Raw genomic sequence first — 18,557 nt, forward strand, 5'->3', positions numbered from 1 at the left:
CATGCCCAACATAAAGTTCTGAAAATACAGCCTTACAAGTCTCGCACATCATGCCGAAGATACAGTGGGGGAAATAAGTATTTGATCCCTTGCTGATTTTGTAAGTTTGCCCACTGACAAAGACATGAGCAGCCCATAATTGAAGGGTAGGTTATTGGTAACAGTGAGAGATAGCACATCACAAATTAAATCCGGAAAATCACATTGTGGAAAGTATATGAATTTATTTGCATTCTGCAGAGGGAAATAAGTATTTGATCCCCCACCAACCAGTAAGAGATCTGGCCCCTACAGACCAGGTAGATGCTCCAAATCAACTCGTTACCTGCATGACAGACAGCTGTCGGCAATGGTCACCTGTATGAAAGACACCTGTCCACAGACTCAGTGAATCAGTCAGACTCTAACCTCTACAAAATGGCCAAGAGCAAGGAGCTGTCTAAGGATGTCAGGGACAAGATCATACACCTGCACAAGGCTGGAATGGGCTACAAAACCATCAGTAAGACGCTGGGCGAGAAGGAGACAACTGTTGGTGCCATAGTAAGAAAATGGAAGAAGTACAAAATGACTGTCAATCGACAAAGATCTGGGGCTCCACGCAAAATCTCACCTCGTGGGGTATCCTTGATCATGAGGAAGGTTAGAAATCAGCCTACAACTACAAGGGGGGAACTTGTCAATGATCTCAAGGCAGCTGGGACCACTGTCACCACGAAAACCATTGGTAACACATTACGACATAACGGATTGCAATCCTGCAGTGCCCGCAAGGTCCCCCTGCTCCGGAAGGCACATGTGACGGCCCGTCTGAAGTTTGCCAGTGAACACCTGGATGATGCCGAGAGTGATTGGGAGAAGGTGCTGTGGTCAGATGAGACAAAAATTGAGCTCTTTGGCATGAACTCAACTCGCCGTGTTTGGAGGAAGAGAAATGCTGCCTATGACCCAAAGAACACCGTCCCCACTGTCAAGCATGGAGGCGGAAATGTTATGTTTTGGGGGTGTTTCTCTGCTAAGGGCACAGGACTACTTCACCGCATCAATGGGAGAATGGATGGGGCCATGTACCGTACAATTCTGAGTGACAACCTCCTTCCCTCCGCCAGGGCCTTAAAAATGGGTCGTGGCTGGGTCTTCCAGCACGACAATGACCCAAAACATACAGCCAAGGCAACAAAGGAGTGGCTCAGGAAGAAGCACATTAGGGTCATGGAGTGGCCTAGCCAGTCACCAGACCTTAATCCCATTGAAAACTTATGGAGGGAGCTGAAGCTGCGAGTTGCCAAGCGACAGCCCAGAACTCTTAATGATTTAGAGATGATCTGCAAAGAGGAGTGGACCAAAATTCCTCCTGACATGTGTGCAAACCTCATCATCAACTACAGAAGACGTCTGACCGCTGTGCTTGCCAACAAGGGTTTTGCCACCAAGTATTAGGTCTTGTTTGCCAGAGGGATCAAATACTTATTTCCCTCTGCAGAATGCAAATAAATTCATATACTTTCCACAATGTGATTTTCCGGATTTAATTTGTGATGTGCTATCTCTCACTGTTACCAATAACCTACCCTTCAATTATGGGCTGCTCATGTCTTTGTCAGTGGGCAAACTTACAAAATCAGCAAGGGATCAAATACTTATTTCCCCCACTGTATTTTGAAGATCAGCTGCTTTTTGTGTGGATTTCCCTTTAGTATTCCAAAATGTGAAAAGGTCTGGTTTGTTGCCTTTTCAGTGGGACTGTTGTCCTCCTTATGCTTTCCCTCATGCATATGCTTCTTGTTTCATTTGCCCTGGAGTACCTCAGGATATTACATCTTGCATATTGCTTAGCACCTGAGAAGTACATCGATTCACACTCGCTCAAAGCACCTTGCTGCATTATTGTCCAAGATGGACATTAGCTCTCCATGTGGCTTGATTTGTCACACCAGATTTGAAGGGCTTTGTGTAAAAACCTGATAATCTGTATCTGCAAGGAAAGACAACAAAATTAGATGTCAAACGGTGTCTATTCCAGATTGAAAATGGGAAACCAAGAAGCTGCAGCTGGCTGTTTAAGGTTGAGTGGACAGTAGGTTCTTCCACAAACGAATTGTCAAGTACTACTTTTGTGATGTGCAATAAACATGACATGGATATGACATTTTTAACCTTTTTTTTGTTTGTTTTTAAATACAAATTCTTCTTTATTGTACAAGAACATAACATAATATGGCAGTTGTATTACGTATTCAACTGAAACAGAACACATCATTGAACTGATAATCCAGTCATCCAATATCAAAAATACAGCAATCAATTTTTTGTTTAATCCCTTCACTGTTCCCCCCTCCCGTCCCCTTTACATTCTCAACCTGTTCAACAGGATACTGCACATTCTTGAGGTTAGAGGACAGAAATCGATCCCAAATGGCTAGAAAGCACTTTATTGCTTGTTCCCTCAGTCTCAATGCTTAATCGCTCTGTGCACAGTAGATGATTCATTTGATTTTTTCATAAAGTAAAGGTCGGTGGATCTGGTTATATCCATAGTAACCTAATATCTTTCTTTCCCATCAAGTATGTTTTTCGCACAAATAACTTCTGTATTAAAGAGGGCAGCTTCATACCATCTGTATAATCCAAAATACAAAGTTCTAATGTTTTTGGTATTAGCCGGCCTAACATTGTTTGGAGTTGAGCATGGATTGCTATCCAATAAGACTATATCCGTTCACACTCTGGAAGACCTGAATATATATATCCTAGAGGAAAAAAGAGAAAGGGGAAATATGATACAAACATTTAACTACTTGGAAGGTATTCATATAGAAACAAATCTTTTCCAGAGAAGGGGAAATGGTAAAACTAGAGGACATGAGCTGAGGTTCAAGGTGGTATACTTAGGAATAACGTCAGGAAATTCTTTTTCACGGAGAGGGTGTTGATGCCTGGAATGCCCTTTGAGGGAGGTGGTAGAGACAAAAACAGTGACTGAATTCAAAAAGGCTTGGTAGAAAAACAAAATAAATAAATACCCCTTAAATGGCTGCAGAGGGTGGATTTGTGAGTGATGCTTCGATGTCTACTCCGGTTGTGAAGAACTAAGGTCTGTGCCAGGCAGACTTTATAAAAGGTCTGTATCTAGATATGGCAATCCAGTTTAGGATAAGCTGGAAAGGGCTTCAATGGCATCTTCAGTAGCTGGAACCGAGGACAGTGCTGGGCAGACTTTTATTGTCTGAGTCCCGCAAATAACAAGTTTAATTTGAATAGGCTGGAATGGACTTTGATTGCAACTTCAGTAGGTGGAACACAAGGACAGAGCCAGGCGGATTTCTGTCTATGTCCCAGAAATGCCAAAGAAAGACTTGAGATAAAGTATACAATATCATATTCATTGTTCATTTAATCATGAATTGATATCTGTTGTCACTTACTATGCTAATATGTTGAGAACACTTCTGTATTCAGCTGCAAAAGTATCATTCTTGGGTAGAAATTCAGGTACTCAATATTACTACTAATCCAGGTCTTAATACTACTACTTTTTCAAAGTCTTAATACTGCTAAATCAGGATTTGTATGTCACTGCACCACAAGGGTATAGGCAAGGTGTAATTTAACTGAAAGGACTTATTTGGATTTCACTCTACTGCCCCTATAGTGGCTTATCTTTATGAGGTTTATTGCTCATTAGCACACCTAGAGATTCTTTGGGCCCTGTCCTACAAAATAAAACCTATACTACACTGAAACTATAAAAAGAAGCCAACTTTAAGTCTTTTTGCACTTTTTTGTTCTGCTTTTGAGCTGTTTTCTTAAATCTGGTTTTCTTCAGCAGTGAAGCTGGTGTCCGTCTGAATCTGACAGATGCTACCTTGGAGAGCAATAATTGCATGTATATAACGATCTAAACTATTAAATTACTGTTACAGTCCACCTGACCATTCTCTTTAGTTTATCATTTTCAGTAACTTAATAGCATTTAAACTTTGATCTATATGCATTTTCCAGAATAGAAAAAAAATAACTAGCATGTATTCACATTTTCTCATTAAGTTGAATTCCTGGTATTATATTTTTAATGTCTGTGTTCGTAATTAATGATGGGATTTGTTTTTTAACCTTTAGCACAGTGCTTGTTGTGAGTATTGCACTTCCTTTTCATTGATTCCCTTGTGACTGCAGAAGAAATTAAATTTATAACCTGCGGTAAAGTGACTTTCTTCTGTACCAGCACTGAGAATGTCATAGCAGAATTACAGTCGCCTTCCTTCACCGGGCTTTTCTAGATGGTGTTCATATCCTGCAGAACAAATTGATGTATTCACTTAGATTTCCTCTGATAATAACTATGAAGGACATTACAATTTTTGACTTGCAGGCTTTAATATTAGTCTAGTTTGTACTCTGAAATAGGACAGTATAATAGGTGGATTAGTATTGAAAAGCACTTATCTGGGTAACATCACTTGCCTTCTGGATAAGTGCCACTTACAGACCGCTTTGGTACTGTCTGGATAGTTCTGGGTCAGAGCATGGGTGAAGCCAGGTCAGTCCCAGAATTTATCCAGATAGTGGCAGTATTCAGCCTGCTATCCAGGTAAATTTTGGCGCTGATCGTATTATCTAGATATTCAGCACTGGCTGCTATCCAGATAATGACATTAAATATCCAGATATTGTATGACTGCCTTGGCCAGGGTTTAAAAGAACAAATCAAAAAGCAGCTGACTGCAGTGACAATATTGACCTGAGAGTTGAAAAAATTTCCTCTAGGAGTAACTGTCTCCCCCTCATAATTTTATTTTGAAGGGAAACAGATAATGAGAGTATAAGGTGAATGCATTTCCTCACACTTGACCTCGCCCTCATGTAGCTGTTTCTTCCCCTCTTCACCAGGGAACAATTATCTTTCTCCTTTCCCTCCCCCCCCCCCCCCCACCATTCTCATCCTCTATTACACCTTCCCACTCCCTCTTCTTTTATCCTCCCATTCACGTCTTTGCCTATACTGACTCCCCTCATAGTTTGCATCTTCTCCTCACTGCCTGCTGAACACCCAGGGCTAGTGACATGGCTGCCGCCACTGCCTCCTGAAGGCCTAATTGGGGCTAGAAATAGTGCTACCTTGCCCACTGAAAAAATCCATCCACACTAGGCAAGTGTGCAAATTGATTTTCAGATCCTTGTATAAATTGAAGAACTGGGTGGGCAAGTCATTTCAAGTATACTGCATTTCTTCCTTCTTCTCTCCTTCCCCATAATTCAAAACAGTGCATTCTTCTGATATATCTTTCTTTACTCCTGGTAGGCAGAGAAGGTAGATGCAGCCCTTCACAGCATGTTACTGAAACAGGAGCCTCAAAGACAGCACTTGGCCTGCTTGGGTACCTGGGTCCTCTATCATAATCTTCGCATTATGATCCAGTATTTGCTTAGTGGTTTTGAACTGGAACTCTACAGCATGCATGAATACTACTACATATACTGGTAAGTTTGCATTCTGTAAACTGGGGAGGGTAAAAGATATCTGAATAGTTTTTCTTTATTGGTATATATTCAAATTTATTTGTGGAAATAGAAGTGTTGCAGAAAAAATGAATAACAAATTAGTTAAAATTGACAGCTTGTATTTACCGCTATGCATAGTGATATTGCCAGGCAATATCACTATGACGATCGAAACCCAGGAAGACGATCGAAACCCAGAGTGACAAAGTCTCTCCCTAGATCTGAAATGTTCTACAACTTACAGTTTCCATTACATAGCTTCCCACTATTCCAGAACCTGTGGGATAGTTGTGTCCATCAACCAGCAGGTGGAGATAGAGAACTGAAAACTGAGCTGAGACATCTCTCAAGGCATCCAGTCTAGCTCCTCAGTATTTTCTGTTTGCAGCCTCTGGTTCTGAGTGACTTGCTCCTGGTCCAGTTGATCAACTTGGTTCGCAGTTGAGCTTTGCGGGTGGCTTGGGTCTGCAGATAATAGCTGAAGGTCTCTAGAGCCATGACTCTGGTGCCCCGCAAATTTTCTTCCTTTCCTTCACTTCTCCCCTGTTTTCTTTGGAGCTCTCCTTTTCCAGCACAACAGCCTTAAAAAAAAAAAAAAAAAAAATGCTCAGCACAGTTATACGCTCCCAAGCTCTCCAGCAAACCTCTTTCCTTCTCCTTTCTCATCTGTTGTAAGACTTGTGGAGACTGTGAGCATGGGGGGAGCAATCAGCAGTGGCAAGTCTGACTAAAGTTTGACTCAACTGTTTGGAGGGCTGCAAGTACTACTTGGGGCAGAGGAGGGGTCCTGCTTTACTGCTTGGGACAGGTTGTGCTGCTCTGGTGACAGGGTGAATGATACTCCTGCAGAGGCAGTTAAGCAGTGTTTCTACCGTGCGACCCACTGGCTGGCATTGGGACGTTGCAGTGTATGCAAGCCAAGAATCCTGTGGGACGCGGAGGATGCAGTCAGCAGCAGCACATCTTAGAATTCGGCACAGTGTTTGAATATGCTGGGGCGTTCGGGCCCTCTGACAGTGCCGGTGCACAGTTTGATGCAGGAGAGCGCAGGAACAGGCACCACTTTTGTCGGAGATGGCTTGCAGTGAGGAGCAGTCTCTGTCTGATCACGCACAGAGCACGCTGCCATTTTATAGCCTCAGGGTTCAGCAGAGAATTCAGCTGCATTGTGATGTTCGTTTTCTTTGGAGTTTATATTGCTCTTAACCCAGGCCTATTTACTGAATCAGGGACAGTCAGATTTACTACAAGGTGCTTCAGTTTCTTGCCCTGCTGCCCCTCCGGCTTCTAAGAGATCTTGTTTAGACCTCCAGGAGTAGGCAGAAGAAGCTATGTTCACTTCTTCTGATGTGGCCTTGGTCAGAGGAGCAATCATTGGAGGAACAGTTACATGAGAAAGAGCTTCCTCTTGAGGAGGGGGTGATCTGAAAATACTGAGGTTATTTCATTAAGAGGAGCCTAGTACTCTTATTTCTGAGGTAGTGGTGGTACTTTACATTGAAGATCCTTCTGCTTCGGCATCAGGAATTCCATCTTTGTCAAGCCATGGTACTCAAACTCGATTCAGACCCGCGGAGGCCATGGTACTCATAAGAACATAAGAGTATTCTTACTGTGTCAGACCAATGGTCCATCTAGCCCAGTATCCTGTTTTCCAAACAGTGGCCAAGCCAGGTCACAAGTACCTGACAGAAACCCAAATCATGGCAACACTCCATACTACAAATCTCAGGGCAAGCAGTTGCTTCCCATGTCTGCCTCAATAGCAGACTATAGACTTTTCCTCCAGGAATTTGTCCAAACCTTTTTTAAACCCAGATACACTAACCGCTATTACCACATCCTCCGGCAAGCTTAACTATCTGTTGAGTGAAAAAATATTTCCTCCTATTTGTTTTAAAATTATTTCCATGTAACTTCCTCGAGTGTCCCCTTGTCCTTTATACTTTTGGAACGAGTAAAAAATTGATTTACATCTACTCGTTCTACACCACAGTTATATCTCCCATCATTCCAAGCTGAACAGCCCTAACCTCTTTAGCCTTTCCTCGTACGAGAGAAGTTCCATCCCCTTTATCATTTTGGTTGCTCTTCTTTGAACCTTTTCTAATTCCACTATATCTTTTTTGAGTTATGGCAACCAGAACTGAACGCAATACTCAAGATGCGGACGCACCAAGCAGTGATACAAAGGCATTAAAGTATTTTCGGTCTTGTTCACCATCATTTTCCTAATAATTCCTAGCATCCTGTTTGCTGTTTTGGCTGCCGTCTGTCTCAGATTATTTTGACACCTATATTGAAAAAAAAAAAAATCCTGTAGCCACTAAGGAAGATACGGCTAATTATAGAGTGGTGGCATCTATTCCTTACTGCGTTAAGGTAATGGAGTCCATAGTAACAAGACAATTAGTGGCCCATTTAGGTTAATTTAATTTGTTACACTTATCACTATCAGGATTCCATGCTGACCATTGCACAGAAACCTTATTGATCAAGGGAGCCGCTCCATTCTCCATTTTACAACTTGGCAACTGTGGGAGCAGCTCCACCCTAATCCTGATGCAGATGGCGCGGGAACTTCAACTGGTGTAAATCTATTTGTGTTTTCTATGCCTATACCTGCATATTTTATTAAAAAAAAAAATGCATACATTGTAACTATGCCCCTAGAAATGCCTCCGTGCTGTGCACCTATAAGTATATGCTGTCCTGTAGGCATACATACACATGTTATAAAAGACCTTTTCCACATATAAAATCTGCTTTACATACAGAAAAACCTTTATAAAATTAGTCTGTATAAATGTATTTGGTTGTATTTAGTAGAAATATAGGCAATAGACAAGACATGTTAGCCACTTTTGTATCAAGAATCTCGTGTAGGAGTTAAAAATGATTAAATATCTTGATTTGTTTGAGTACGTACATCTGTATAGCTGGTTTCTTTCTGTATGTTTTTTTTGTTTTGTTTTTTTTGTATATTGCTCAATGTTACGTTAACATATGTTTATGTATTCTGTAATGTATTTAGGTATCTTTCTGAGTTTCTTTATGCTTGGCTAATGTCGACATTGAGTCGTGCTGACAGCTCTCAGATAGCAGAAGAGAGAATAATGGAAGAGCAGCAGAAAGGCCGTAGCAGTAAGAAAACAAAGAAAAAGAAAAAAGGTACTGTGAGTTCTCTGACAAGTATATGCAAAGAGCAACACACATGGGTCATGTGACTGTTTTGTTCAGTGTGAGGATGCTTCTAGAACTTCCTATGCATGTGCACTGGTTTTCTCTCAATGCTAGAAGTTGTACTACTGACATTTCTGTGTCAAACATATGCATTTGGCATCTGTTGTGCCCAGTCTAACTCTTCACCAAACTTCTCGTTTTCAAGGAGTTGGAGGTTGAGATTTCTGAGCCTGATTCATTTGAGTTGTGTTGAAGAGGACTGTTCCAGGTGTCCATAAACGTTTTCACAGTCAACGGGGATTCGTACCTGCCCCCCCCCCCCCCCCCCCCCCCCCCCCGGCTTATGTGACTTTTGCACCTGTAAAAGCAAACAATAAAAAATTAGACATCTGTATTAACATCTACTGAGAAGTAGGTGTGTCAACTAACAGCTGATTATGACTTGACAACTGGCACTTGCAAACACAGGTCATAAAATCGGTGCATACTTGTTCAGAACCCTATGTGATGCCACTCTTTTTGTTTTTGTTTTTTAACATGTCTCTTACTAAAGTAGGTGCTCTTACTGTATGTGCTGTCACTTAAGAATTTATTTCCTGGTGTTCTTATGTAAATTTTACAAAAAGCTCAGTGTTTAGGAAGCCACCTGTAAAATGCTCAGTATTGTGTATTGTACACATCTCAACCTGGACATTGCAATTATTTGCTGGCTTATGCAGAATGAGGCTTCACATTTTTCAGGTTTTACAGAGGATGGCAAAAGCTGTGATGTGGAAGTCTGAAGAGAGCCCAGGGTGCTTGTCCACTCTATTCTACAGGGTGCTGAGGAAAGGATGTGATAACACCCACAATTGGGTGCTTCTTGTTAATAGGTAGGCAGAAGTTAAGGGTGCAATATAGTGAATAATGCGAGTAAATGTGAAATTTAGACTTGCCAGATAACAATGAAAGTGGGTTATGATCTGCCAGAAAATAGAGACAGAAAACCCTCACTTACCTAGAATGGTCTGGCATGGATGATGAGCGAGGTCAAATCAGAGAGAGAGAGCATAAAACCAGCTGCAATAATAATTGGTCTTTAACTCCACAAGAAAATGCAAATACTGTTGCTGCAAATGCTTTATCCGCTTTGAGATTATACATTGAGACAGTTTATCAGATGCTAGACTCCTGAAGCAGGCAATTTCATTTCTGAAACACGGGACCATGTCAATTCCATTCTATCTGTTCTCTTTGGAAATAAAGACTTTGAGCATATTGTATTTGCTCTCTGGGATTAAAGTCTTTATTTTCTGGTTGACCTACGTCTCTTCCCTACCTGCTGGTTGGCATTTTTCTCCATAGGGAATCCTTCCTTGTTTATCAGGTACTGCTATAATAGCATTCCTGAGACCCTCTTGTCTGAAGCCCTCTGGATCCCTTGAGGGTCCTGACTGGGACTTGGAACCCATGCTGGCAGCTGCCATTTCTGATGGACTCAGTAGGGCCCGGTAGCATGGTGGTGACCAGATATCACAGGTTTCACCTCAGGGGGCAGTTTGGGCTTTGTCTTCCCTTCCTCCCCCTCCTCCCTGTCCTCCCCTTATCCCTAGCAAGAATTTTCAGGTGGTCAGTGGTGGCTCACTCTGATGACCTCCTGGCATTCTCCCCCTGTGGAGACCCAAGTTGGAAGGACAACATGTTGGGCTGTGCATGTCCAATATATTCTGACTGTCTGAAGTCAAGGGAGCTGTCCTGGGGGATGAAGGAGGCTCCCTCATGAAACAGGGGAGAAGAACACACTGAGTAAAATAATAAATCTTAACCAAGTGCCAAAAGCCCTAACTAAATGAAGCAACTTCCAGACTGAGTAGTGGTAAGTCCATTCTGTGTTCTCTTTCAAAAAAAAAAAAAAAGAGATCAAGGGAATATGATGAGAATGGGGTAAAATTGTATCTGTTGAGTTTGTAGTTTCCTGGTGAGGTTTTGGAAGTTTTGTTGGGGTCTTGTTTAAGCTTGATTAGACTCCTACTAACTAGCTTTGGTCTGGATCTGCTATTGTACTGGTGATGTCAATGAAGCTTCTCTGTTTTATCTCTAACTTCATCTGCTGGTTGGGGGTATATTCCATTGGTATGGACTGGTCTTTCAGGACTCAAGGAAAGAAAATTAACAGGTAAGATTAAATTTCACCTTAATTTTAGTAGATGCTGTTTAACAAGATCAATGCAGTGAGTCACACAACCTACCTTCCTCCTTATGCAGGGACTTCTGTATACCTTTCTTTCTAAACTTAGTTGACTGATACATTGAGTGACAGTGGGTCTGATGATGCACAGTAAATCATATGCAGCACATGCCTAGACAGTCAAAAAATTTCCATTGACGTACAACACTCACATGACCCAGGTGTGTTGCTTATTTCTCTGTTATCAGAAAACACTTAAAGGTAAAAATATTTTGCTTCTTCAGCACATCACTTTAAACATTTAAACTTATTATTTTTTTTGTTGGTATTTGTGAGTCATGTATGTTTTCTTTTTATTTGAAATGTCGTGCACTATTCTGCATGCAGTTTTGCCATTTACTTATGAATGTTTCCCCTTGGTCTGAAAATCTTGTTACCTGCACCTTGACTTTTCTTTTTTTTTTTACAGATGTAAGTGGACCTATAGGGCAATATTTTTTTTTTATTAATTTTCTCATTGATTGAAACTTAGGGGACCCTCGTACTAAAGTGTGGTAAAGTTTTGCACTATAATTCTTTAAATTGACACCAAGATGTAGGCGACCCGAATACCTTGGGCATAGCGCCAATTCTATAATGCCATCTGGGCATCAAGATTCCATTATAGAATACAAACTCAGGTTGGCATTGTTGCACCTAAAGTTAGTTGCCAACAGTTATACCAAGCAGATGGCAGTCATAAGTGTCGGCACCTAGTTCACATAAGTAATAGTATTCTGTTACACACATACCTTAGGGACTTACATGTGACCCATCCACACTCTGCCCACATGTGCATCCCCCTTCAAACCTACATACCAAGCACTTTTGACACATGTGTTTATAGAATAGCACCCAGCATTTTCATGCATAAATGCCCATTTCTGGCGCCAGTCACACGGTGAGTGCTTCTATATCTTATGCACCCAATTAGCAACTATCTTTAGGCTCCAATTTATAGAATTGCCCTTAAAGTACCCAGATTAGCACACTGCAGATTCAAAGCTTGTGTGGTAATTATTGGGCGTATCCCTGCACTTACTGTGCAGTTACAGCAGAGGAACAATGTTTAGTGTATGATAAGTGCATTGACAGTGGTGTTGTATCTTTGCTGTCTGGATCAGAGGCAGCATGTTGTAAGTTACTGTGTACTAACTACAAGAAGCAGTCCATTCCCATTTCCTACCCAAAACCTACCCCTCCCCTTTATTTAAAAAAATAATCTCCAGCTGTAGGGGCTGTGCTCAGCTTGCAACCATTCAGCAGAATAGTTCAAGCTACTACAAAGTGATCAAGTGAGCAACAATTCTATATTGCCAGTGCAAATTCTGACAACCCTTTTTTCCCAGTCTCCACTCCCTCCTCTGAGGCACTCATCAAACACTACCCAACAAGCTATTGTGCTCTCATTACCATACATATTTAGTAACTGGTGCAACTCCCACTGCATCTATCGCAGACTTCAGTACCCCTCCATTCACTTCATTTCATGATATGCATGTAATATGTGAGTTAGCAAATGGTAGCTGTCGTGCCAGTATGGCAACTGTTGCCTCGCCTGATTCACATGATAACTGATTACTGCACCTTAGTAATGGGGCCCCTCAGATATTTGTTTCTAGTCATTAACTGTGTGTGTAATTTGGGCAGGAGGCTACAGGATTCGTTTAATCCCACAGTCTGAAATAAACCTTGTAGTTGATTGATAAATTCATTTATCTGAGTGCTAGACATTAACAATTTTGAAATATATTTGCAGTTCGACCTCTGAGCAAAGAAATCACATTGAGCCAGGCATATCAGAACATGTGTGCTGGGATGTACAAGGTAATTGCTAGAAGAACTGAGGGTGTATACCAGTACTTACAAAACTTTTTTTTGCATGCAACCCAGTTAGATAGCAGAAAATATTCTGGCAAACTCCAGCCTTGCCTCTTCCTTCTGTGCCTCATGCAACACTGACTTCGTTTCTGCTTGACATTACCACTGCAGGCCTTTGCTTTCCTTTGAGCCTACACAAGCTGATGACGCCGCTCTAGCTTTTTTTTTTTTTCTGCTCTGGTCATGACTCCAGATGTGAGGATTGTGCTATCCCATTTGGTGCCTTGACTCATTTTGTAACTGCTGGTTTATATAGTTTCTGAATATAAGTAGGTTATTATATACAATTGAATTATGTGACTGCTGCTGTGTCCCTCCAGAACCCACCAGAAACCCACTGTACCCACATCTAGGTGCCCCCCTTCACCCATAAGGGATACTATGGTAGTGGTGTACAGTTGTGGGTAGTGGGTTTTCGGGGGGTTTTGGGGGGCTCAACACACATGGTAATGGAGCTATGTTCCTGAGAGCAATTTATGAAGTCCACTGCAGTGCCCCCTAGGATGCCCGGTTTGTGTCCTGGCACGTCAGGGGGACCAGTGCACTATGAAAGCTGGCTCCTCCCATGACCAAAGGGCTTGAGTTTGGTCGTTTCTGAGATGAGTGTCCTTAGTTTCCATTATCACCGAAAATCAGAAACAACCAAGTCTAAGGACGACCATCTCTAAGGTTGACCTAAATTTCCAGATTTGGACATCCCCGACCATATTATCGAAACGAAAGATGGACGTCCATCTTGTTTCGATAATTTCCCTACCCCTGTTCAAGGGGACGTCCTGCGAGTACGTCCTCAGAAAAACTTGGGCGTCCCTTTCGATTATGCCCCTCGTGTTTCCTCTATGGACTGAATATCAGTGGAGCTCATCCAAACAATTAGAATGCCTTGCCCTTTTTTTTTAGTCAGTGCAATTTTTCTTTTACTTGGATCTTATTTCTGCTCAGTTGTGAGTTCCCATTAAGCTCATTAGCAACTGCAATAACTGCTTCTGCTGAAGATACAAGATGTCCCTTGTGGGAGAAGTGTATACGCTGCTGCTGGATGTAAAATCTCTTTGAGGATGACTCAGTGTCAGAATTAAGACTAGAAAAGCTGTCCCTACCAGTAGAAAAAATAGCACAGCTTCGGGTTAGTCAATAAACCTGATGAAAAGAGTATGTGGTTGATGAAGAGTTACATAAGTACATATACATAAGTACGTAAGTATTGCCATACTGGGAAAGACCAAAGGTCCATCAAGCCCAGCATCCTGTTTCCAACAGTGGCCAATCCAGGTCACAAATACCTGGCAAAATCCCCCCAAAAGTACAAAACATTTTATACTGCTTATCCCAGAAATAGTGGATTTTCCCCAAGTCCATTTAATAATGGTCTATGGACTTCTCCTTTAGGAAACCGGCCAAACCTTTTTTAAATTACGCTAAGCTAACCTCCTTTACCACATTCTCTGGCAACGAATTCCAGAGTTTAATTACATGTTGAGTGAAGAAACATTTTCTCCGATTTATTTTAAATTTACTACATTGTAGCTTCATCGCATGCCCTCTAGTCCTAGTATTTTTGGAAAGTGTAAACAGACACTTCACATATTTTATAGACCTCTATCATATCTCCCCTCAGCCGCCCTTTCTCCAAGCTGAAGAGCCCCAGCTGCTTTAGCATTTCCTCATAGGGAAGTCATACCATCCCCTTTATCATTTTCGTCGCCCTTCTCTGCACGTTTTCTAATTCCACTATATTTTTTTGAGATGCGGCCGCACCATGGAGCGATACCAAGGCATTATAAGATCCTCATTTTTGTTTTCCATTCCTTTCCTAATAATACCTAACATTCTATTTGCTTTCTTAGCCACAGCAGCACACTGAGCAGAAGGTTTCAACGTATCATCGACGACGACACCTAGATCCCTTTCTTGGTCCGTGACTCCTAATGTGGAACCTTGCAAAACATAGCTATACTTCGGGTTCCTCTTTCCCACATGCATCACTTTGCACTTGCTCACATTAAACGTCATCTGCCATTTAGATGCCCAGTTTCCCAGTCTCGTAAGGTCCTCTTGTAATTTTTCACAATCCTCCTGCGATTTAACGACTTTGAATAACTTTATGTCATCAGCAAATTTAATTACCTCACTAGTTACTCCCATCTCTAGATCATCTCTCTATATAAAAGGCAAAACCAACGTTCTATGAAGCCTCCAGCCGGAAGTGTGAAGGGGGCGAGATATCCGGTTTCCCTATGAGTGTCTGCCCCGCCCTCTCTGTAACACAGTCAGTGAAGGAAAACAGCAGAGCATGAAATCAAATCGCTGGCTCTGTAACAGTGAAGGACTCAGAGGGGGGAGGGGAGAGAGGCCAGAGGGCAGGGACACACACACTCCCACATGCACACAGAAGAAAACATTGCTAGCCACCGTTTCATTTGCATCAGAAACGGGGCTTTTTTACTAGTTTATAAATATGTTAAAAAGCAGCGGTCCCAGCACAGACCCCTGGGGAACCCCACTTACTACCCTTCTCCATTGAGAATACTGACCATTTAACCCTACTCTCTGTTTTCTATCTTTTAACCAGTTTTTAATCCACAATAGAACACTACCTCCTATCCCATGACTCTCCAATTTCCTCTGGAGTCTTTCATAAGGTACTTTGTCAAACGCCTTCTGAAAAACCAGATACACAATATCAACCGGCTCCCCTTTATCCACATGTTTGTTCACCCCTTCAAAGAAATGTAGTAGATTGGTGAGGCAAGATTTCTCTTCACTAAATCCATGTTGTCTTTGTCTCATTAATCCATACTTTTGAATATGCTCTGTAATTTTGTTCTTAATAGTCTCTACCATTTTGCCCGGCACCGACGTCAGACTCACCGGTCTATAATTTCCCGGATCTCCTCTGGAACCTTTTTTTAAAAATTGGCGTTACATTGGCCACTCTCCAATCTTCCGGTACCACGCTCGATTTTAAGGATGAATTACATATTACTAACAATAGTTCCGCAAGCTAATTTTTCAGTTCTGTCAGTACTCTGGGATGAATACCATCCTGTCCAGGAGATTTGCTACTCTTCAGTTTGTAGAACTGTCCCATTACATCCTCCAGGTTTACAGAGAATTCATTAAGTTTTTCTGACTCGTCAGCTTTGAATACCAGTTCTGGCATTGGTATCCCACCCAAATCTTCCTTGGTGAAGACCGAAGCAAAGAATTCATTTAATCTCTCTGCTAAGGCTTTGTTTTCCCTGATCGCCCCTTTTACTCCTCGGTCATCTAGCGGTCCAACCGATTCTTTTGCTGGCTTCCTGCTTTTAGTATACCTAAAAAAAATTTTACTATGTGTTTTTACCTCCAACACAATCTTTTTTTCGAAGTCCCTCTTAGCCTTCCTTATCAGCGCTTTGCATTTGACTTGACATTCTTTATGCTGTTTCTCATTATTTTCAGTTGGTTCCTTCTTCCGTTTTCTGAAGGGTTTTCTTTTAGCTCTAATAGCTTCCTTCACCTCACTTTTTAACCAAGCTGGCTGTCGTCTGGTCTTCCATCCTCCTTTTTTAAATACGCGGAATATATTTGGCCTGGGCTTCCAGGATGGTGTTTTTGAACAGCATCCACGCCTGATGTAAATGTTTGACCCTCGCAGTCGCTCCTCTAAGGTATTTTTTTCCACCGGTCTTCTCATTTTATCATAGTCTCCTTTTTTAAAGTTAAATGCTAACGTATTTGATTTCCTATGTATACTTACTTCAAAGCTAATCTCAAATCCGATCATATTATGATCACTGTTATCAAGCGGCCCCAACACCATTACCTCCCGCACCAGATCATGCGCTCCACTAAGGACTAGGTCTAGAATTTTTCCTTTTCTCATCGGCTCCTGTACCAACTGCTCTATAAAGCTGTCTTTGATTTCATCAAGAAATTTTACCTCCCTAGCGTGCCCCGATGTAACATTTACCCAGTCAATATCAGGGTCATTGAAATCACCCATTATTATTGTGTTGCCCAGTTTGTTTGCATCCCTAATTTCCTTTAACTTTTCTGCATCCGTCTGTTCATCCTGGCCAGGCCGATGGTAGTACACTCCTGTCACTATCCTTTTCCCCTTTACATGTGGAATTTCAATCCACAGTGATTCCAAGAAGTGTTTTCTGCAGAATTTTCAATCTATTTGATTCAAGGCTTTTGTTAATATACAATGCTACCCCTCCACCAATTCGATCCACCCTATCAGTACGATATAATTTGTACCCCGGTATGACAGTATCCCACTGGTTATCCTCCTTCCACCAGATCTCAGAGATGCCTATTATATCTAATTTTTCGTTTAGTGCAATATATTCTAACTCTCCCATCTTATTTCTTAGGCTCCTGGCATTTGCATATAGACATTTCAAACTATGTTTGTTGTTCCTATTTACATCATGCTTAGTACTTAACAGTATTAATTTGTAATTTTTTGTCTGATTTTTATTTTTATTTAAGGACACCTGATCTACTACGGTCTCTTTTGCAACCTCACTTTCAGGATACCCTATCTTCCCTCTTTTGGTGATATCTTTGAAAGATACCTTATCCCGAACCATGCACTTTTGAGCGACTATCTGCCTTCCCCCCATTTCTAGTTACTGGTGGTTAAGGGAGTGAAGCATATTAATTCCTTTACTTGAGCAGTCAAAACTGATTTCTATTATCTTAAGAAGTCATCTGCTTTTAAAGAACTTCTTCCTTGTTGTTCATGTTGGACAAGTAGTTTACATCCCCCTTCCAGCGATGAAGACAAAGAAAAAAGGCTCAGAACTGACTTCACTGACAAGTGGTACTGCTTTCCATTCTTTAGTGTATTTCTGTCTCCAACAGATGGTGGAGACATATGGACTAGTGCAGCAAGATTGCTTGGCTGAAAGGGACTGATCTCTGAGTTATTTTCCACTGGAGCAGAACACCAATTGGGCTTCCAGGGTGACAGTTTGCAGAGTGATTCCCATGTTGGAAAAGGTTTCCTGGTTCCCTGGCAGTGATCTGCAGACTGATTTGTTCCAGTTGAGCAGGTATTAGTAAGTGTGCTTACGGGACTCAGGTCTCTGATTCAGCAGGCACCCAGGGTATTTTGGGGCTGATTTCACTTGGTGTAGCAGGAACCGGTAAGTGGACTCTTAAGGTTCTTACCTCCTGTCAAGCTGCTCCAGGATATTCACCATTGTACAGCTAGTTCTGGTACAGCAGGTATTAGTAAGTGTACTCCCAGGGCTCTGGCTTCCTGTTAAGCAGGTTCCTAAGATTTAGCTATCTGTTTCGTTTGCTGTACCAGGTGCTGATATGTATGTTCCTTGGGCTCTCCAACATCCTGTTTATCTGTCTCCAGGATTTAGCTTTTCAGCTGGCCCTCTGACAAAACAGGGACTGATAAGTGTGCTCATAGGTCTCAAGCCTTTAGCTGAGCAGTCTCAACCTTCAGCTGTCCATTGTAGAGCAGGTACTGGTAAACATTCTTCCAAGGTAAGCTGTCAAGGTTTGGTTATGTCTGCTGCAGTCTCTGGTAATGCAGGTGTTGATAAGTATATTACTGAGGCTCCAGTTTTCGATTGAGCAGGCCCTCGGCGTTGTGCTTCAGTGTTGGCTGTTTCTTGTAGAGCAGGGGATTGTGTGTATGCTCCCAGGGTTTTGTTTTTAGTTGTGTTTGGTGGACCAGGTGCTGGTAAGTGTTGGGCTTCTAACCATGGTGACCCTGTGGTCAAGCAGGGTGGATTAGGAGGGGTGATATCTTATTTCCATCACCTTCCTCGTT

The 18,557-nt window shown here is 41.8% G+C and overlaps 1 protein-coding gene across 3 annotated transcripts in view; it reads left to right on the forward strand.

Annotated features, from left to right (window-relative positions):
• Positions 1–18,557, forward strand: part of NAA35 (N(alpha)-acetyltransferase 35, NatC auxiliary subunit) — a 212,113-nt gene that overhangs the window by 138,062 nt on the left and 55,494 nt on the right. For all 3 annotated transcript variants that reach the window (XM_030193674.1, XM_030193673.1, XM_030193676.1), the window contains 3 exons: positions 5,303–5,481; positions 8,537–8,673; positions 12,651–12,718. In XM_030193674.1, the coding sequence (XP_030049534.1) occupies positions 5,303–5,481; positions 8,537–8,673; positions 12,651–12,718 (384 nt within the window). The remainder of the gene's footprint in view (positions 1–5,302; positions 5,482–8,536; positions 8,674–12,650; positions 12,719–18,557) is intronic.

The sequence above is a fragment of the Microcaecilia unicolor genome, chromosome 2, assembly GCF_901765095.1.
Source record: "Microcaecilia unicolor chromosome 2, aMicUni1.1, whole genome shotgun sequence".
Lineage (NCBI taxonomy): Eukaryota > Metazoa > Chordata > Amphibia > Gymnophiona > Siphonopidae > Microcaecilia > Microcaecilia unicolor.